The sequence below is a fragment of the Rhea americana genome, unplaced genomic scaffold, assembly GCF_003343005.1.
Source record: "Rhea americana isolate MKP2758 unplaced genomic scaffold, rheAme1 scaffold_61, whole genome shotgun sequence".
NCBI lineage: Eukaryota > Metazoa > Chordata > Aves > Rheiformes > Rheidae > Rhea > Rhea americana.
This window is the reverse complement of record NW_028186768.1, coordinates 2,163,922-2,185,974: the sequence shown is the minus strand read 5'-3', so window position 1 is coordinate 2,185,974 and position 22,053 is coordinate 2,163,922. Positions and strand designations below refer to the sequence as shown.

General features: G+C 44.5%; 1 protein-coding gene across 2 annotated transcripts in view; it reads left to right on the top strand.

The window, feature by feature from the left end:
• Positions 1 to 22,053, top strand: part of PAPPA (pappalysin 1) — a 181,889-nt gene extending 159,836 nt beyond the window's left edge. Inside the window, exons 20-23 of one of the 2 annotated variants that reach the window (XM_085320021.1) lie at positions 5,471 to 5,542; positions 9,365 to 9,463; positions 21,020 to 21,123; positions 21,544 to 22,053. In XM_085320021.1, the coding sequence (XP_085176147.1) occupies positions 5,471 to 5,542; positions 9,365 to 9,463; positions 21,020 to 21,123; positions 21,544 to 21,601 (333 nt within the window). In that variant the 3' untranslated portion in view covers positions 21,602 to 22,053. Of the gene's footprint in view, positions 1 to 5,470; positions 5,543 to 9,364; positions 9,464 to 21,019; positions 21,513 to 21,543 lie in introns of those variants that run through there. The other variant, XM_085320020.1, reaches the window with a different exon arrangement.

The window sequence follows — 22,053 nt, the reverse complement described above, 5'->3', positions numbered from 1 at the left end:
AAGGCAAAGACTTGCACGAGACCAGAAGGATGATACTAAAACAAGACTGGAGGAAATTTTTTGCTGGACACTGTAAAACAACATCCATCATATCCAACTCTCCAGATAAGGGGAAGTCACCCACTGGAAGTCAGTGCCTTGCACAGAGCTCTGAAATGGGAGAAATGTCACCACAGGTGGGGTCAAGGAGACCCTGCAGAGACAGGGACTCGGATGCCTTTGCGGAAGGTGTCCACGCCAAGCTGCTTTGTCGTTAATAGTACACTGCATCTCTATCCGCGTTCAGTGAGAGCTTACCGTTGTGGGAAAAGTCAGCAGCCGTTTGCATTTACATAGGAGTCCTTGTGGATGTCAGAGTACTTGAGTGACACAAAAGAAATATTTTTATGTACTTAATTTTAGGTACAAGTAATGTACAAATTCAGTGCAGTATGAGAAACAGATAAAGGCAGGACCTATCTGTGGAGCTAACATTCAAGACAGGCACAGATAAAGCATAGGGAGGGCTGGCAAGAAAAAAAATATTTGTGTGTGGCTGTTAAAGCAACAGCTGTTATGGAAGCAAAGTGGGAAGAGGGAATCATCTCTCCTCTGGGAGTTGTTTAGAGCAGAGCTGTGCAAATCACTTGATTTTTCGGTTCGCTGGAAGTTCTGTCAAATTAAAAAAAAATGTTTTCTCTTAACCAAAGTGACTTTTTTGTTGTTGTGATTTTTGGTGAACCAAAAAGCTGGAGAAAACCCACGTTGGTCTGAACATAACTTAGCATTTCATTTCCAAGGATTTTTTTTTTACTTTTTTTATAAATAAAAATGAAACAAACTTGGAAATTAAATGTCCTCTTAAAATAAAAACAAAACAACAGATATTTCATTTAGAAAAATGTCAAAATACCAATGTGCTTTTCATAATTGTTTTAGGCTGAGTTGCTCTACTGGGTCTAAAATAGTTTGCCGAAATCGGTGCAAATATGCAATGATGTGGTTCATCTGTTCCAAATCATCATGAAAGAAGAAATTTCACCTGAAGTCTTCCACGTGTCTGTTGTTCTGTGGCAGGCCATGTTCGGAGCACTTATTGCCACCCCAATATGGCCCATGCTCCTATGTAACATCCAAGTGCAAGGGGCAGAGAGTTGTTGAAGACATCTATAATTAGAGCTGCCAAGACTCTGTATTGACAGTGGAGACGAAATGAAATGCCTCAGAAGGGCAGTTTGACTGCTCTTTCYCATTGACTGTAGAGAAACAGAGCAGGCGCCTGATTTCTTCTTGGGTGCCATAATGCGTTGTCTGACTTTAGATCCTTGCCTTTGTGCAGAGCAGGAGCGGGGCAAGTACTATGGAGCACGTGCATGCAGGTGATGGCCTTGAAAGGGTTGGAGTGCCCCGACTCTGCCTGCCAGCTGCGACAAAGCATGGCCATAGCCACACTGGACTCCTTGGATACTACCCCACTGCTAGTATGTGTTTTCCCATATGGCTTGCACCCAGGCATCACAACCCTTAGGATTTTGCATGTCCAGAACAATCATGGAAATGATTGTTACCTTAAGTACTCCAGTGTGAACCACCAGAATCTGTCCCTAATTATTCCAGCTTTGCAGCTTTCCTCTTTCCTTCCCCTCTCCCTTTGCTGTGAATATTGGATTCATCTTGCAGCAGGAAAACTGTGGCACAGAGTAGTGAAATGACTTATTGCAATGTGGCAATGCAGTGACAGAGAACCCAGGAATTCCCACCCCGTCTGTAACTACAGGAAGAAACTACCACAAAGAACTGTGTCTCTCCTCCCTTGTCAGCAGTTGCTGATCCCCTCACCACTGCGATATTAAGCCCATGGTTAATTGTCATGTTCATTTAGTGCCTGAGGAGAGAGTTAGTCRAGACCAGTAGATGCCAGTCCCTGCACTTCAGCCCTGGGGGACACTTGACCCATCTAGGTGGAGGAGAGCTCTCCATGGGCCTCTCCCAGGGAAACCTAATCCCCTTTGCAGCCCTCAAATGGTTGACATCACTGTGTTATTGCCACAATGGGGAGGGAAGCGCTGTGACCGGAGGCACTGGGTCTTCCCTCACAAGGAGAAAATGACAGCTTGATTTGCTTTCTTGGCTCTTTGTTACCTAGTGTGGGACCATATCCCAGCTTCCTCTCCCTTCACAACAGATGGAGTCACAGCCACCAAACCGCAGATGTAGCTGAATGGCATTTATGGGATGGGGACACAACCAAAGTCAATATACAAGGCTAAGTAGCAAGGCCTGACCAGGAGGGCAGCTGTGCTGCAGAAGCCAACGTGCGAGGGGCAGCCGGGAGCCAGCAGGGAGGCATATGTCACCGCAGCGGCTGGGAGCAGGCATCGGCGCCTGGGAAGTGAAAGAGCCCACTTGCTCTCACGTAGTCAGCAGCCAGATGGGATTCCCTCTTTGCTCTGCCTTGCAAGTGGTAGATGGGATCCTTCCATCCCATCCACCTTTTACAATGCTTTCTGTTGGCCTTGTAAATCCAGTTTCCTCTCTGTTCATACTGATGCCATTGAATCTTTGACTGACAAGGCTCCTGCAGTAGTGCCTTCCATACCGCTGCTTAATATTTACGCATTTATTTGTTTCAGTTGCCTTGTGCAGCATCCTAAGGTGCCTTTGCACCTGTTAGAACCACAACATGCCCAGCAAGCTGTATCCTCCCCAATTTCTGTACACCCCCACCCCACCCTCCACACGCATCCCCTTGCATCCCGTTGTTCTGCGCATGTCACAGCAGGTGCTTCAAGATGCAAACAGGCCTTGTGGTGTGAATTCAGGGTTTGGAGAACCAGCAAGGAATGCCAAGGGCTCTTCCCAGACCGTACTCTGCTTCCAGCTTTGTGAATAGGAGCAGGATTGAATTTAGCTGGGGTAGCCCTAATGRTCTCTGCTGCCAGAGGAATCATCCTAGGAGAGAGCAGAGTAACTGGGGCTAGAACACTGAGAGGCTTCTGCTCCAGCACTTTGAACAGGACCTAGAAATGACATCCTGCCAGGACAGATCACTGAGCAGAGGGTACTGTGAAATGCTCAACCTGCAGCAACATTTGGAGATTACTGTCAGGGCCTGGCTTAGGGCTAGTATGTAAGAAAGRCTGGGAAAAATCCTACATCTGAGTTGTGCGCACATTCCTGTGCCAGACTGCGGTATTGTCTGTTTGAAGTATATATACTTTCTCTGCCTGGTGTGCTGTTACTGCCACCCAAATCCTTTTGGCACACCCTGACTCCACTGGGGAGGAGAAGAGGTGAGAGGTGTTCATGGTTGCATGTTCTCACTGATTATTTGCTTGGATCTGAAACCTTTCCTGGTAGCAAAGTGAATGTGCCACTGGTCCTGTGATTAATTTAGCACAAGGCAAGTTGGCATGCCTAGGCTATGGAGAGCGATCCAGGGCTGCTCTCCCTTCCCTGGGAGACTGTCCAGAAGAAGGCTGTTTAACCACTGGGATTTAAGATGACCTTGAGTGAGAGCACAGATGTGTGCTTTCCTAGGAGAGGACAGTCGTATAAGGGGAAGGACAAAACTCAATAGTTGCTGAGGTTTTAGCATTGGTAGGTTCAGCAAAATAGCCAGAAAATCTACTGTTGGGGATTCATCTTAACTTGGAAAGCTCCTTTTTTAAAAGCCTGTTCAAAGCTGCCCTTGCTTCTTGGACTACCTTTGCCAGCAGCCTCATAGGCAGGTAGACAACAACATGGAAAGGTTTGGTGCATGCCAGGAGGATGTATCGACAAGGGTAGCTGTCTGACCATTCCAAGTGCTTAGTTTTTTCTGTTCGGTCAATGCCTTTTTAGGGCTATCATCTGGCTTATTGTGTTAGATCCAAACTCTCGCAGATATTCACATATATGAAGCTGTTTTATAAATATTGATGCTCTTTACCAGGGGAACATGAGAGACTCTTCAGCAATGCACTTTCTATCTTTATTGTTTGGCTAGGCTTGGGCATGGGAGGGAAAAGCCTGTTTTCTTTTCTCCTTTGGTTTAAGTCTTGGGTTCAAATGCTCTTGAATGGCTTGCTTTACTCTCCCCTTTCCTGGTCTGTTGACTGGCTTTGTTTATTTTGAAACCTAGAAAAATTTCCTTTCTTTTCCCTCTGAAGTGCAATAAACAGAAGAGAGAAAAAAATAACTTGCCATTTGTGGCAGGCAACAGCCTGGAAATCTCCAGCTGTCTGTCAAGAACGCACTACGGGAATGTCTGACACCGCAGGGCCCCTGCACCTTGCAGCTTCCCTCTCGGGGGATAAACAACATCCTCCTCCCCCGGCCTCTTCTCCTCTCACACAGACGGGCCCTGTTGCAAGGCAGGTGGGGCAAGCTGGGCTTGACTAATAGTGGAAAATCCGAGAGCATCGGAAAGATAAACAGCCCAAGTCAGATAGTATAAAAGTCCTTTTTCTAGTGCACGCCAGGTAAGCCTCAAATGACAGAAACTGTAAAAACATGCTGAGGTTCCCCTGCAGATGGATTAAATTAGCCCTCAAATAAACAGGGGAAGGGATGGCTTGTGCGTCAGGTCTTCCCAAACATTAGTCCCTTCCTCTCCTAGGCCTCCATCCAACTCCTACCCCGGTCCTTTGGCAAGTGCCCACAGGTTTGTCTTGCCCAACTGACCATTCTCGTTTTCTGTCTGTAGAAGATAACCCAAAATGAATGTTGTGCTGAATGTCACAATGAATGGTTGGGAGTCCCTTTACCTTGACATCGATGGTATTGAAGCACTTTCTCCACTAACTGCTCACACTTTTCTAAAATCTAAGTTTCCACCTCTGTGGCCAAACAATGGCTGTCCTGGGTATGTCATCGCTGAGCAGGCTGGCATCTCATTTTTGCTCATAACAGGGCACTCCAGATTTTTTCCCATAGAATATCTGTAAGCATATTTGATACAGCCATTATTATAAAACTCATATAATGTAACAGAAAATGTTGTCCTTTTGGGGGTTGCTTTGAAGGAGTGTAGGGGAGGTTCTTCTATTTAAAATCTACAGGTTGGTGCAAAAATCTGAAGGGTCATCTTTAGTTTTCTCTGTCTTCAAGAAACACGGGTATGATGGGTTATGAAATAGAGCAGTGATTTGCAGCACCAAAAAAATCCCTAAATGAATTCCTAAAATATCACCCCCATACTCGAGAGCTAGACAGTGGACCTCTGCCTTTGCTTTTCCCTGCCACATTCCCCCACCATGAGTGAAATATTGGACATGACATTTTAGGAGAACCTTAAATATTATTTTAATCTCAAATGTTCTGTTATTGCAAGTGTCAAGTCCAACACTTCTTGTAAATACCTGGAGGACAGCCAGGTCCTGAGAACACAAGAGGTGTTAGGAACTGAACTTCATTGGTTAAGTACAGGAGAGCCATAGAAGCCAGCACACTGGCTTTCTAGACACTGATTTCTTTGTCATAACCTAGTTTTCTTTCTCTTCCCCTCTAGAGCGTTGTCTGCACGGCGGGACTCAAGTGGTACCCTCACCCTTCTCTGATTCATTGCGTCAAAGGCTGTGAGGTGAGCATTAGCATTCACTGAGATGGTCCATGCTTGCTCTCCTAGATACTAGGATAGTAATCACTGCAGTCATAATAGTTAAAAATGCTGTTTTTTCAAGATAGGCAAACAAGGTTTTGCCCTGACTAACTTATCAATTAAACTGTGATTTCCTGCATCAATTCTGATCCCCAKCAATGAGTTTGGGTGATTTTCCTAGGCTGAAGACTGCTACAGAAATTGACTATGCTGTTCRGCAAAATTAGTTTACTTTCTTCAGCATTTGCAAGGATTTTGGAATTCCAGGGAAGCTGCAAAAATCATCAGTTGTTTGCCTTGATTTTGATATCTTTTTTTGAGGACCAATTCTTTCCAAGGACCACTAGGCTTTGGTGGGCAGATAAATTTGGGGAAAGTCAGAGGCAGAATGATACCACTGGATGGAGAATATGGCCAAACAGTGAGCAAATGAGCCGAACAGTGACCTGTCCCTCCACTATGCACTGCTGTCTAGCCTAGAAAAAACATCAGAAACATGTAGTTGCTTTTCAGTGGTGATAACACTTCTACAGTCTTATGTGTTATTTGCAGTAAGTAATTATTTTTCAGGATGCTATTTCTGCTGACAACAATCTTCGAAAAGTTTGAGAACTCTTAAAATGTTTTCAGTGCCTAAGCAGGCCATGAGCATCTCTTTCTGGGTCATGGCGCTCGTTCGGTTTCCATCATGCCAACACTTTACTATCTCATCCCCATCTACAAATTAATCCTCATGACACTCAGAGCCCATTTTAGAAATAGGGAAACTCAGAAGGGTAGGTGAATGCTTTGGTTACATGGACAGGCTGTGGAAAAGCTGTGTTTTGAACCCAGCTCTCGAGACTTAGTGCAGCACCTATTACAYTCTCAGCACTCAGTAACCCAATTTTACAGGCACACTGAAGTAAGTTATTTGCCCAGAGTGGCAGAATATGGCACAGAACTCCTAAACCTGACACGAAATACTAGACCACATTGCTGTGCGGGGCGTATTGTCTTAAAGTGAAAGACAGGTTTCCTTTGCATACAAATGTTGGGCTCAAGAGGATAATAACTCTCCAGCAATGCAGTAGTTTCTGTCTAGTTGTTCCTTAAATGAAAAGCATTCTGCTGTCAGTGCTTCGAATGTCATAAGCCATCTCACACATTGCATTCATGCAGACTGACTAGGTGCCCCTATTCTCCAAAGAGAGCTAAAATAACACCCAGGGACCATTAAGAAATGCCATTCAGGTGCTAATGCTCCATTGGGTATCCATTCTTCTGCTGTTTGAGGATAGTTGTTACTAAAGCAAACTTTGCAATGATGTAATAATTTACTAGAAGCCATTATTACTGACGTGCTTTTTCTCAGCATTTTCTTTCCTTCCATCATTGGTAATTGCCAGATCCTTCTGCATCAATAGAAACTTTCTTCTTTTCATCATTCATTCAGCAGTGTCACTGCATCACAATCTGTCATCTTGGAAAGCTTTACCCAGACAATTGATAATGGCCTCTAGCATCATTTTTAGATCATGATGCTTCCAGTATCCAAGAATGGGCCAGAGCTTGTTCTCTGGCATTAAGATTTCAGAAGATTTCAGTCTTTCACAGTTATGGAAACAGGGAATAATAAGCCAGTAGGTCAATAACACTAGACCGTTAAGCTGATATAGTTCCTAATGTATTAATATCCTTAGCATTAGGAAGAGTTGCCTGAATAGAAGGCTCTAAGCAGGGCATTATTTTACTCTTGGCATTTATAGTGGTGACCCAGGCTGCTGCAGTATGATTTTTTGTCGCTCCCTAGTGGCAGGAATAGAGGTTTATGAGTCAGATACATGCTTCCAGGCAGTTATCTTAGGTGTTTCATTAGAAAACTAGTGCCCCCTGGACTACCTATCTAGTCAGTGGAGAAAGCAAGGTTCCTCCAAACTCTTAAGACCACTAAGTTATGCATGAAGACCTCTACATATCACTGTCAACAACCAGTCCTCCAAGGTATTCCAGATGAGGATTTTGGTACCAAATTAGAGTATCTGTTATTTGTCTTGTTCTTCTCCTCCAAAGAATTGATTTACCTGATGTGTCAGTAGAAGTGAAAGGCATGTTCTTCCACAAGTTCCTGTTAGTAGTCTTCCAGTGTTCATAGGTGTATGGCAGCGATACAGGGATGGAAAATTAAATGAAAACCCTTCTTGACAAGCAGGCACAGCCAGGCAATACCAGGGAAACGTGGAGAAGCCTATCCAAATGTCTTGGAAGGTTAAGCAAGATTTACACTTTTGAAGATGACAAAGTTGGCATAAACATACTTATCTATTATCTGTTTATAAATCATTTAATTATTAACGACACTGGAAGGGTCTTTGCAAGTCAGAGCCTTTGCCTACATAAATCAATCTATTTCTATGTAAGTAATGGAGCTAAGCCATTTTACAAGGATAGGAACCTCACCCTACAATTCTGATTTCCTTGTCATGATTTATAGTGTTTGCATGTAACTAAAAAAGTGAATCTTAATTAGTCAGTCAATTCCTCGTAGTCCTGCTCTGATCTGATGTTATCTTTATTGCCTTGATTTCCTACACCCTCACAGAAATATTTAAATCTGCAAAACATTAACAGTGAAAGCCTGCAGCTGCACTACTCCACTGGGTCCATTTCAATATTGATGAGCGTGGCCATGGCTCTTTCTGGGGAAAGTGTGCCAATGTTCTCATTAATGGTTCTGGATGTATCTATCATCAGGAAATCTCTGGTACTGCAATTAGTGTAAAATTCTCCCAGGAAACCTCCACGAGCCTTCCAGCTCATTCTGCAAAGATGGCTTCTTGTAGGAACCTGGCATGACTGTGCAGAAAAAATGTATTTTCCAAAGAGCAGATAAAGTGGGAATGGTCCCATGAGCCTGTGAGTGTRAGAGGCATTAAGGAGAGATGACTGTGCTCTTTTCTCAGCATCCATTTTTCTGCTGCCTCGGTCTCATACCTGGCATAGTCCCTTCTTAGCATCAGGTGGAGGTTTGACTTCCAAGAAAGACTCACTGACCAAGAAGTTTTCAACATGTAATGAAAAATCAGAGTTCAACAAAATCTCAATCTGTGGCAAAGTGGAAGCTTTTTTTCTTCAGAATCAGCATTGTTATTGAGATTTTATGCAGTAAATAGATTAGTGATCACACTTTGTTTTTCAAAAAGTGATTTATGATTTTTACTTAATAGCTCTCCACAACGTCCCTCTGAGTAATTGCCATTATCCCACCTCTGAGCTATGGAGCACAGGAGATTGTGGGTCATCAGCAGGGTCATGCACAGTCACTGCTTGTCTGAGAATGAGAGCATGTGGTCCTTGTGCTGCGCTCAGAGCACCTCCATTCTCTTCTTCATATGTTGTKTACTCTCATTGCTGACACTTGTCGCATAGTTAGATGAACTACAGTAGGAAAGGCAGCTATTTTGCTGCTATACCTAATCTTGTCCCACTTTGTTTCTGAAGGTCAGCTGAAAATTGGCAAAAGGTGCCAATTTTTAGATGCCTTGATGCTGTCGCTGGGCCTAATCAAATCGATATTCCTGAGGCATCATCTTATGTGAGATGTAAAAAGCAGACAAAGGATCATTTCCCTTCCTCTATCCCCGCCTTTTTTTTCCTGTCTTCTTTGCAAGAAGAAGGGAATAATTATCTCTTACTTTTTGGGGCTGTTTGTCATGTTACAAGCCGTATTGCTCCTTCAAATCTTCATCATTTCCTTCGGACTTTGTATCATGGATTTTGTCCATGTCCATGTCCTCAGCCTTTTTCTGCTCTTTGATTTTTTAGCCTTTCATGGGAGATAACTACTGTGACTCCATCAACAACCGAGCCTTCTGCAACTATGATGGTGGAGACTGCTGTGCCTCAACAGTCAAGACCAAAAAGGTATGTGTGCCTGTTCCTCTTTTGCCTATGAATTCCTTAGTGAGCGCAGCTTTGTGCCTTGGCAGATTTTATTTTTACTAGAACAGGGGATCCAAGATCTCAGAAGGATCTTCAGTGCAAAAGCATCAAGAGCAACAGGCATCAGCTCACAATAGGCACTGAGTTTCTGGTTCATTTAAGGTTCTCTTTTTGATAGTTTTGTGCATTTTCCATCTTAACTTGCCTTATGCACRTGCAAAGCAACTCCTTAAACACAGGAGTGAGACACGTTCATTCTTACTGCAAATAGTGCCCTAGATACTCTTTAGACAAAGGCTGGCTCCCTGCAAAACCCTGCTGCATGTTCCTCAGAAGAGGAACAGTGTCAGTGCTGCACGTACTGCTCAAGAGAACTGCACAGAAGCTCTAACAGTATGTTATTTGCCTGTCCTCAATGCTCAGAAAGGGAAACTGAAGATTAGGAGTCAATAGGAAAAGAAGAGAGAGCAAAGCAAAAACACTGTAAATCTATATACGTAGATCCATGTATGCTCATGTGTGCGTGCCTTTCACACCGTCCAATCTCCCAAAGGATATGGTAGGGGTGCAGAGAAGGGCAGCAGAGCTGATTGGAGATATGGAATATCTTCTGTGCAAAGAGCCACCACAGAAATCAGGACTTGCAAAACTTGCAAAAGAGAGGGTGGACCTGGGTAGTGGTAGGAATTGACAAAATCATTATTTAATGCAGGGAAGATGCTAAGGGAAATAAAATACACTGTATCTTACAGAGCTGCAAGGGGGTAAAATGGAAACTACCTGGAAGCAGTTGCAAACAATTGAAAGAAAATGCTTATTCACACAAAGTGTATTTGAATAATAGAATTCATTGCCATAGAGTAATGAGACCAAAAATATATTTGAAATCAAAAAGAGAATAAGCACATTCAGGGAGGCTAGGTCCATCAGTGGCTTTTAAACACAATGATCTGGATGCAATTTCTGGCTCAGGAATGCTTAAACCATTGACTGCTTGACTCTGGGAGGTATACCAAGGAAAGGATCTCTCTRCACATCACCATTTTTTTGTGTGTTTCTTTTAACACTCATTTCTGGCTAGTGTTAGATATCCTACAATGTTGATATACTGGAGTGATGGAGCTTGCAGCTTGAAGCAGTGCAGTATTTCATGTATTTCCACCCAGAGTAGATTTTGAACTTGGTTCTCGAAGACAAGAGAGAAAATTTTAGCCTCAAATATGGTTTCTTGTCAAGGTCAAGGTCAAGGTTTCTTTTTCTTGGTTCAGCCAAATATCTCTTTCCTGTATGTGCTGTGGGCTTTCTCTGGCTTATCCAGAAACACTGGGGTAGGGACTTGAACATGTCTTGGCAGGTGGAAGGAGTTAATTTCTTCACTGTGTGGGATATGAGGGAAGAGGTAGCTTTCCTAACTCTGCCTTTTTGGAAACAATTAATCTCCATGTTACTGTGTTTGTTTTACAATGATTCCTGTGAACTGTGTGCTGGAAGGGAAGCAGTAGCAGGTGAACATCTGTGTTCCCCAAGAGTGGAGTATGGCATTGACAGCCCATAAAGTTCTCCCTGTTGTAATGAGACATAGGTCCAGAAATAACCACTTCAAAAATGAGCAGGGTCAGACAGCAGCTCATTTTTAGTATCGTCTCCAAGAAGAGATTCCCATCTCTGGCTGATTTTCCCATTCTGCCACCTCCTTGGGAAGAGCAGCCTAAGGGCTGCTGCAGGAGGCCGGCTCAGTTTGTTTACTCTTCTTTTCAGGCCCACAGGCAGTGGGGGCTGGCTGGAAGGGATGAATGTAGAGCTGGAAGTGCCTGGTAGCTCAGCATGGCTTTGTCCTTCTCCTTCTACAACGCAGAGCCTTCAAAAGCAAGAATGGAAACTTTATGTCACTGTGTCCAGGCTAGAGAGAGAGGGAGATGAAAAATCCCAAGAGGTGCCAAAGGAATGGAAGTGAGGTGGCGGAGAGGGGACTAACTAAAATTGGCCCCATCAGGACAGGAGTTAAGAGCACAAGAGTCAGGAGGACAGTGTTGCTGGGGTGGAGACGGGACTCAGACATAAGGGATGTGGGTGCTGAATTGATGAGGAGAGAAATAGGATTAAGGCTTGGGAGCAGAATTTATTGCTGGGCAGGGAGTTGAGAGAATAAGATCTTCCAGATCTACCAGACCAGACATAGTCATGAATGCTTACCTGCAAGACTAGTCACACTCAAAATATCTGCAGCTTCACTGCCACCCGGAAATGAAGTGGCCACCCAAGAGGGTGAACATGTTCTGTAGCCCAGTCGGGYACTGGTCTCTGCTGAAACAGCCTGATGCAAATGACAAAGGGTTCRGAGAGAGGCAGCTGCTCAGCGCTGAACAGTGCGCTCATAAGGAGCAAGAAAACCATCTTCTCCTTTGGCCTCCATTAGCGAGATGGCTAATTCCCAGTTTATTAAATATATAGGGTGATGGAGGGGGACAATAACCTGGTAGCGGGGACTGGGGCATGACGTAAAAGCTGCRGAGGGAAACGGCCTGGCGAGGAAGGCAGCATCTCCGCTGCAGTTCGGAGGGGCCGGCACCTGCCGCAGGCGCGATCCAGACGCTCGGCCACGGGGACGCGGGCTCCCGGCCCCGCAAGTCATTTTCCTGTCGGGAGGCCTTGGACTGGAGAACAGATTGGAGGCACAGCTATTCAAATGTAGCCGTGCCTTTGAAGAGCTTTATGAGTGGAATGTTAAAGGAGATATTCCAAMGGGAAAAACAATGAAAGGTGAGAGAAAAGGGAGCTGAATAAAAATACTCCGCATACCAAATCCTTCCAGCACAATTTGCCACCTACTTAAAAAGGCATGGTTTTAAAATACACATTGGGTGTAAAAGCCAAAAACCTGGAGGAGACATAAGGAGGGGCAAGTCCAACTCTGTTAATTCCAATACCAGATGAGGATGTATTTTCATATGGTTGTAGAAAGAGCGAGACACATGAAAGAGGCTGTGTTGCTCCTTCTCTTTCAGGGTTACACACTATGTGGTAGATGTGTCAGTCTTTTAAAGCCCCTGCAAGTTTACCCATAAATGTCTAACATTTAGGCAACACCTGTTTTTCTGCCATAGTGTCACAGGACGTTTTACAAGCTTTAGATTTATCATCTTTTCACCATTGCAGCCATTGCTGAGGTGACACATGGTTCGCATTTAACAGAACGTAGCAACTCTGCACCTTATTTTAGGAAAGGACTGAAGATTAACATTGTATCATTTGAAGATTCAGGAGTTAACAGTCAAGTAAGAGCTGACTTCAGATCTTTAATGTCCACAAACTGTCAAGACCTAAGTTTCACTGCATTCCCACAACCCTTCCAAAAGCACTCCCAGCTGCATACGGTGCTGTGAACCAGGCTCCGTGCAAATGAAAGATTCAACCAATATGCACTTTACTMACTTTAAAGATTCAGCCAGTATTCACCCCCGACTTAATGTGAGATTTTGCACGCTCCTGTTTTACTGGCCTGCTAATGCACAGGAGCCTCTCTGTGTGGCATACAGCAGACCACATTTTGCCTTTGCAGATGAGCATTAGCAACAAATGACCTTATGCGTTTCTGCACTGAGAGAGGAGCAGAGCTGTGTGACTTATCTGACCAATCACAGACTCATCAGCGCTGCTACTTAGATAGGAAATAATGAGTATTTGCCCTGAACTATTCACAGTTCCAGGAAGCTTAAAAGAAATCATTAAAGACCTTCTTTGAATGCTACGAATGGCAGTGAATAAATTTAGATATATTCTGTGCATAAATTTGAGGCTATTGCAGTCAGCAAGTGGGAAAGGGAGGCATTCATCAGCTTAATTCTTTGTTGTGCATTAATTGAGCAGTGTCCCAGTGCAGCAGGCGAGAACCTGGGACTGGCTCAGAGACAAGGGCCACCAAAGGAAGCAGAGACCCCCTGTCTTGCAGCCCCTGTTGGATCCAGCCCCTTGGTGCTGAGGAGGCAGCCACAAGGATGTTTGGCCACATTGGGGAACAGCGTAAGGGCAGCACAGTTTGCATTCAGGGGGAGGAGGAAGGGGCTGTGCTGCCTTGCAGCTTGCCCTGTGCATGGCCCAGGAGCAGCTCTGAGAGATGGGAAGGCTGCTGCTGTCCAAGCCTCCAAGGGAGAGAAGGCTTCTGTTGTGTATCTAGAGGGGATAAAGTCTTCCGTGAAGGACAAAACAAAATCCCATCTCCTTTTAATCTTTGTATCCTCCTGACCCAGCAYAGGTTGCCAGCTCGCTTCTGCCTGGCTGCTCTGGGAAGCTGCTTTATGCTTTGTATCTTGCAGTAGATAAAAGAAGATACTGTTCTTCAAAACATTAAATATATGACATTGTTAAATTGAGAAAAATAAATAACCTGAGAATAACTAGCTRTCTTTAGGCTGGAGGCTGTCTGCGAGGAATTCCTGGGATGTGTGATGCTCCAAAGAGAACATTTATTGCTACTTCTTTCCTATTAGTTTCAGGAGCTCTTCTCCCCGATCACTGTTCTCCTTCAGTTCTTTTCTCTTTCCCTTCCTTTGTGCAAGTTTCCCCTTTCTAGACAAGGCTGCCTAAAAAGACCTCAAAGAAATCAGAAATATTTCTCTTTAGGCTCCGCTTGTGTAGTTTGTTCCAAACTAGGATCAGACTAGATTTGCTTAGTTGAAGATCCTGCAGCCTGGTCCCTGCCGCTTGTTTAAGCAAATTTAAGTCCACAGAATGTGCTGTTTTAAAATTCCTCAACCTGAACCACTCAAAAGGCCAAACTCTCATCTCCCTTAACTCTCTTTTTCTTTTTCATCATGTAAGGAGTAAACCTATTGCCTCCCTGGGGAAAACCTGTCTCATTCAGTTTCATCACTCAGGTTTTGTCCCAGCCCTATAGCACTTATTATAAAAAGAAAAGTCATCCTGGTAAAAACTCCCATCTAAAATGCTGCCCCTTCAGCCTCTTGACATTTCTGTCCAACACCTTGGAGAGGAAAAACAGCAAGTGCCTCAGCGGAAAACAAATGAGGCCTTGCAGGAGATAGAGAACTGTGTGGGATTCATCCAAAGCTTTGCTTATCTAAAAGATATGCAACTTATCAAAACCTCTTCAGAGACTTTAAGGTCTAGAATTCAAGGCCTAAAGAAAGGAGCTTTGAACTGACGGACTGCTGCTGGCTCCAGCAGGGATTTCCAAAGACTGTCCCTCTCTCCCCAGAAAGGGAGTCCGCTGCAATTTGATCCATAAGAAAAGAGAAATAACAACCTTTTGGTATTTTGGAGAAATTTCTGCCTTCTGCCAGCTCTCTCTGCAACACAGACCTGGCCCGGGGAATTTCAGGTCTTACTCTGTGGGCAGGACACGGTTTTGAGGCAGTTCACACAATTAGCAGCCTAACTGATCACTCTGGCAGAGGAAATTATGCTTATCCAGAAGAACTGATGTGCCTGACATGATGCTGCTCCTAACAACTTGCATGTCCCCAGCTGGGTGTGTTTTTCAGCCATATAATTAGCTAGAGAGATACAATGAATGGTGGGTGAGCACAGAGGAAGGAAGGCTGGAATAAGAAGTGTTGCTTCATGTGTTTGGAAGTGGCTCAGCATTAATGTGTGCTCCAAGCATGCTGTTTCACCCAGGCATTTGGGTGAACTCACTTACCATGATTTCTTGGTCACAGTGTGAGTGGCTAGCTCTTTGCCATGTGAGGAGCATTTTCAGTCATGGTTAGCTGGGATGGGAGCTTATTTTGGGGCTCAGAGCTGGTTTCACAACAGCTCAGGGAGGCTTTCCAGGCGGTGATAAATTAAAAGCAGTGATGGTAGTAGCACATGTTGCCTATCCTGAGAGAACATTCTTGGCTTCAAGGGACATGGGGCTTCCCACAACATACAGCGTTCCCAGGGGAAGTGCTAGTGGAGGGTGTTTGCTTAGTTATCCGACCTCACTTCATTAGCAAGTGTTACAAAAAACAGTGAACAAACCTTCCCTGCTACACCACCAGCTATTTGGCCTCTGGGTGGTCTGTCTGCTATTAAATCTTTGGCGATTATTTAGGCTAATTACATTCATGTTTGCACAATCAGTAGCACACGGATAGGAAGCACAGCTGATTGCTGAGCAACTGAGCTCTGCTTGCTTTCGCGCCCCGTGTGGTTTGGCAAACGGGCTCCCTCGCTCAGCTCAGCCCCTTGGTTGTCAGAGCTCAGCGTGCAGGCGGGGATGCAGGGATGCAGTGCTGAGCTCCCGATGTAGGCGGGCTTCTGCGGGGATTTCCCTGGGATCGCTGCTGGCTTCACGCCATCGTCGTTCCACCAATTTTGGTGGAGTTGCTCCTGATTTATACCCAACTGAAAGCAAGAAGAGTCAGGCCTGTTGACTTCAGTTGAGCAACATCTTACTGCACTAGCATATGAGAGACTACATCCAGGCCTGCTAACTTCAATGGGAGAATGCCCACTTTAAGACAGTGCAAATAGCAAAATATAAGCTTTCAAAACCATATGGACTGGATGGAAACAGGATGGTATATGAGCTTCATTGTAGCTTTTCCCAGGACCTCTGAAGCAATGACCTAGATGTGGTGTGAACCCTGCATACCAGCCAAAGAGTTAAAAGGGGGCTCTTTCTTGTTTCGTTATCTGAGAGTAACCCCTGTGACCTAAATGCCAAAAACCACTGGAAAGAACCTTACAAGATGCGTTTTGTCCCACAAAGGCCTTGTCAGGGAACAAAATACTCCCTGGTGTTTGAACTGTGAGGGTCTTGGGAGGCGTGGGCCTGAGACACTCAGTGCAGACTGCCATGCTTATCTTGACACAGTGCGTTTGCCCGCAGAGGGTCTGTCTGCAGCGGGTTCTTCATATTTCCAGTTATTCTTGTCTGGGAGATTTCGCAGACACTTCAGCTGAAATCTAACAACTGGCTATTTCCCAACACTTTGCACCCCTCCTCTCCAACTTCCCTCCTTCTTCCAAGCCATGCCCTTCCCCCTGGGCCCAATTCTGCTCGCAGAATTGGTGCCACCGTGAACCAGCAGCAAATGTGCTGCCAAATGAGCGCAACAGTCGGGTCAACCTGCTGCAAGTATGAAAGAGATGAGATGCAGCCCTTTATGTATAACTGTTCTCCCATTCCTCCCTGTACCTGTTTGGGATTTCTCGTGTCAATGTTGCCATCAGTTTCTTACAGCCTAGTGTTTCATAGCAGTTCCCAGGGATCTGTCTCTGGATATCACCAGTCTCTTGCTCTGGCTTTAGATAGGTGTCTTGTAATGAGGATTCATGGCCTCTGAGTCATTTCATGACCTGGATCCCCGTTCGGCATCAGTCTGTCATATTGCTGTCCTGGTTCCCATAGCCTGGAGCATGCTTTCAAGATTGAATGCCTCCCTGTTTCCAAGTGGAAGCTTGATTTTTTCTGTGGTCTCACCATATGATATGGGAGAGGATGCTTGGGGCTCTCACGTCTTTGTCACTGATAAGAATGTGAGTTCATACACTGCACTGCGTGAGTAGCAAGTTGGTCAAGTTGGAGGCCGCTCAGGCCTCCTGTGTGTGACGTAGTAGGCATTGGCATTTGTAGTTATGCCACCAATGCAGTCTGCACTGCCGTGGTGGCCTGGCATGTGGAGCGATGTGACCAGAGCTCTGGGAGAAATTCACTGGGTTGTATTAAGAGAGCAGGAAAAGTCCAGATCTTTCTTCTCAGCCTCCCACCCAACCCATAAGCCCTGCCTAGCGCAAGTAGCCCTTTAAACTGAAGGCAGGGAGTGCTGTACAGCGTACACCTGAGAGTAATAGACCCGCTTTAAGCTGTGCCTATTTAGGGCATTCGTCTTGAAAACAGGCCTGTSGTCTGGTACGGCTGAGGTGTGATCCACATTTCCCAAGTGCTGCGTAGTCGCAAGCTGTGGCTTGGTTTCTGGTTCATCCCCAGGATGCAGGGGTGGGTGTGTGTAGGCAGGTAAAGCTGTGTGCTTTGGTTCTGCCTTTCTCAGCCTATTTTAGGTAGTCTGTGGAGACAATATCCTTCTGTTTCACCAAAGTGCTGAGCCCTGCCCTAAGTTTAATTTTTAGCTTTTTCTTTTTCTACCTGTACAACTAGATATTAGCCATGTTTTTCACAAGGGGACATGTAGGGGATACGCAGATCTTGGCAGGTAAAAGAAAAAAGAGCTAATTCTTTAATATTTGTTTTACAATGGGTGTATCTGGAATTTTCAGTGCAGTGCTCATTCTGTTAATGATTTGGACTTCTATAGACCTATTTAAAAAGAAAAGAAGCAGTAAATCTTGGAGTATGTATCTCTCAGTGCCACACCTAAATTGGCCATCACTCAGAAAAACGTTTGGWATTTATTATTATTTCTAATAATATTCTAATTTTTATTCTAATAATATTCTTTATTCATGACTCTGTACTCCATAGGGCTATCACTGTACAAGCCCAAGACAAAATATTGACATTATTCTAAGGATTATAGGGTCAGCTCCTTTTTAGGTTTCTCTGAGTTAGGTACTTTTGACAATTCGAATACATGCTGTGTATGGGTTAGAGTCCCTAAGTACAGGTGGAGAACAGGTCCTGGGGATCTCAAATGTATATTTGTTATAGCTGTTATTTAAAATGGAAACCCTGTATTACTGCTGAGTGTTTATAGAATTTTATCATGTCTAATTTGACTGTAGATGTGCTCATTACCTATAGAAATCTCTGCCTTGTCACACAAAAGCAAATTAATCTCTAGAACTCACTGCCATAAAACAAAGCATTTCATTTAGCTGGACAACAGTACTGAAAAGATTAAATTGCTTACAAAAATCTTTAAGGCRTATAAGGTGAGTAAGGCTAATCCGATCGGGAAGAAACCCTCTAACAGTCAGGCTCTTCCACTGCCCACTGCTGTGACAGCTGCTGACACATGGAGCTTTCTCCTGTTGGGGCCATGACATTGCCATAGTAGGATGCTGCTTCTTTTTTTTTTTTTTTTTTTTTTTCCTGTCCAGAATCTCTTATTAGGACACCAGAGGGTTTCTTGTGGACAACACACGGGAAGATATTTCTTCTCTAGTTGCTCCGTCCCCACAGAAATTCGTGCATTGTAGTGGCAATCTATTCTTTTATGCTCCCATTTTGTTCAGGTTGCTTCAGTGCTGAGCATGCACTTAGAATGATTTCTAAGAAAGGGAAGGGGAAAATGAGGGATTAATAAGGAGAAGTGAGAGGAGAAGGAGTGATGAAGGCAGATCACTCCAAGACAACATCAAAAGTAGGCCAGTTGGGGTTTCCAAGGTCACTATTTCAGCACAGCCTCCCAGAGTAGGTTAGGGGAATGAGAGCTGGTAGTTTGGAGGCGCTGTCATACAGGGCTCCCACTCTTGACTCTGTCATTCTCACAGATGATATGTTTGCATTTATGGCATCTCCATGCTAGCAAGAAATAGCACTATCCCCCTTGTGCATGGCGAGTAGCAGAGACAAAGAGCGGTAGGATAGTCACAGCTAATTTTAGGCACTTTGTTGTAGTCTTACATCCAGCCAGTAGCTTCATTGTACTACAGGGAGGATATTTTGATCGAACCTATTGCCAAATTGAGATTGAACTGAATAGTTTAGGATAAGAAATAAAAGTGGGGAGTGTGCAGGAAAACCACAGATGTATTGAAATGTTTTGGCTTTTTGTAAAGGAGCTCAACTGAACACATTTTATTTCAAGATATAATTTTGCTTTAAAATTACCCTTTTTATTCATATGTCCTGGTGGGAGAGGTCAAACCTGAACTATATCAAGTAATTTAAACCAAAATGCTCCTTCTACATTCAACAAAAAAGTCCATTTCTTCTATCTATCAAAATGTTTTTTCTCTCTAGTATTTCAGTTCCATCATTAAACAATCCCTCCCCAGCCTTCTCCCCAAACCCTCTTGTTAACAGACTCCATTTTCCTATCTAAGAATACTCATAGCACTATTATATGGGACAGTTCTGCTTTGGCTGGATTAGGGTCGGTCAAAGGATTTGTGCAATTGTTTTGTGCAATTTCTAAAACTTTACTTTAGCTTCCAGTTATTTGAATTGATTTGCTTTTAGCTTCTTGGAATATCCCCTTTGCAACCTCCACATTTGCACAAATGTAAATCCAGATTACTCACTGGTTGGTTATTTAGCTTGTAAGTCACCAAGGCTGTGGCACTGTGTTTTACCTGGAGGGTCAGATCTTCTGGGAATATAGTCAAAAGTAGTGGGAGGAGGCTCTCCAAACCCTGATTTGGTGATGAGTGTTGGCTATTTAATGTCTCTGACTGTCAGCGTGTCCCTGCCTTAGGCTCCCCAGTTGTGAAATAAAGATACACGCCCCCTCTATCCCGTTCTTGTGTGTGTCAGTAGAAAGGCATGCTGTAGATGGACATGCAGGCACACGTGTGGAAGGTCTAGGTGGAAATGGCAACTATGTGTTCATAAACAGTGCTTGGTCCACATTCCTAGATGTGCTGTTGATGATACATAGGGAATAGACAGACCCAGGCTTCAGGGCCTGGAGAAAAGTGTTTATGAAAGAGAGAGCAAACATGTGGCAGCAAAGCCAAGKGAAGCAGACTGAGTGCGCGCGTGCAGCACTCACTGGGAACATTTGAACAGGTTGTGGCATTGTTTTGGAAGGAGTGTAAAGGAGGGGAATGAGGTCATTTGCTCAGTCTGTGCAGATGGGAGAAATTGTTGGGAATTCACTTCAGGGCAAGCAAGACACTCTTCCACCCCCACCCTCTTTTCTTTATGTAAATATCATGATGCAATAGGCCAAAATCAACGCTAGCCAGGCACTGCAGGCTAGTGTTTCAGCTCCTTCTCACGCTTCTGTAGAGAGATCACGGTCAGATTTTATCTGCCCATAGCCAAGCCTCTCACTTGCATTCCTTCACGGTTCCCCAGTACCCGTTAGCTGGATCTCTTGACCTTCACCACAACAGGTATTTAAAGTAGTGTTTCTGCCGGACTGCMGTCCAGCTGATCTGTTAGGTAGTGTGATGGATTCAGTTCGTGGCCCAAGGAGTTGATACTAAGGATATTCAAAACTGAATGCACAAATGGGCTTAGGCACAGCAGCATTTACTTTTGTAGTACCTGAGCCATAGGGTCCTACTGCAGAAAGCATAGTTTTTCAGAAGTTGGGAGCATCATGAGATCCAAGCATAGTGGTAACTACTGCACAAAGCCCCAGGGTTGCCAAGAAGACCACCTCTCCTCAGACAACTATGTTCATGATGTGAGCTGCTGAGAGAGGATCTGTTGACCAGTAACTGAATGAGCTGAACAGTCTCCTCTACACTTTTCACAACCTCTCTAATGGACAGATAGTTTATTTGAAGTCTCAGTATGCCAATACAGCATAAAAATAAAGCACTGTAAGAAATAATGCAGCTGTAGACTCCAGTTGATCTCTGAAGATATCACTCCAGAGATCTGATTTATTCTTCAGGGTGGTATAGTAAGGTAAGTTCCCTCCTTCATGTCTTTGTATCTTTGATTTCCTTCCCCAGGTTACTCCCTTCCCTATGTCCTGTGACCTACAAGGAGAGTGTGCTTGCCGGGACCCCAACGCCCAAGAGCACAATCAAAAAGACCTCCGTGGCTTCAGTCTTGGGTAATGCCAAGCAACATGGAAAGGAAGACCACACTGCTCAAGGCAGGCTAGGAGAGACACCACATCCCTTTTGGTATCGTTTTTAACATTTAGCTGCTCAACTGGATGGCATTTCTGCACCAGGGACCCTTAGAATTCAACCAGTCTGCCTTTAATTTTTGTCCAAGGAGAACTCAAAGTAGGGGTTTATGTATTAACTATATCTTAAATAGTGATGACAAGAAACAAACAACCAAGATTCAAGTCAAGAAGACTTCTATGTATCAAAACAGCATGTTATGCCCACCTAATTTGAACAGTTTGTATTTAGATTTAAGGCAAGAAACAAGCTATTTATGTACACATATTTATAGAAGTAAGTAGGGAAAGAAAGAAAGAGTGAGAGATTATGATCGATGCAGAAACACTTTCCCCTCTCAGCACTCACAACTTAGACCATTCATGGAAGAGGCTGTGCTCCTGGAGGACTCCAAGCTGAGCCTTTTCTGATGCTGAATGCCAAGGTATCTCATGCTTGAGGCACTGAGGTTGGGGTGGGTAATCCACAGGGCTGTGCCTCTTGGCAAGTGACTTGCCAGATGCCCAGCTAGCTTGAAACATGGAATGCATCTGCTCCTCACAGGAATGCTRCTTCCAGCCAGGGAGCTCGGCAGACTGCAGTGACCTTTCTGTACAGCTCCTCCTTCTCCCCCTGCCCTCAAAAAGCAGACAAAAAGCCCCCCCCCTGTAGCCTGCCCAGAAACTGTAGGGCTTCTGGGGCATTTTTGTGCTGAGATGGGCAGGTGGTCCTGTGTTGGAGTCAGGGAGTGGAGAGTCTAAGGACTGGCATCGAGGAACATGGATAGTTGCTTCTGAGGAACAGAGAGGGTAACTCAACCCCCGCACTTGTCATTTGAGCATATCTGCTGCTGCTACTCCTGCTGCTATGTC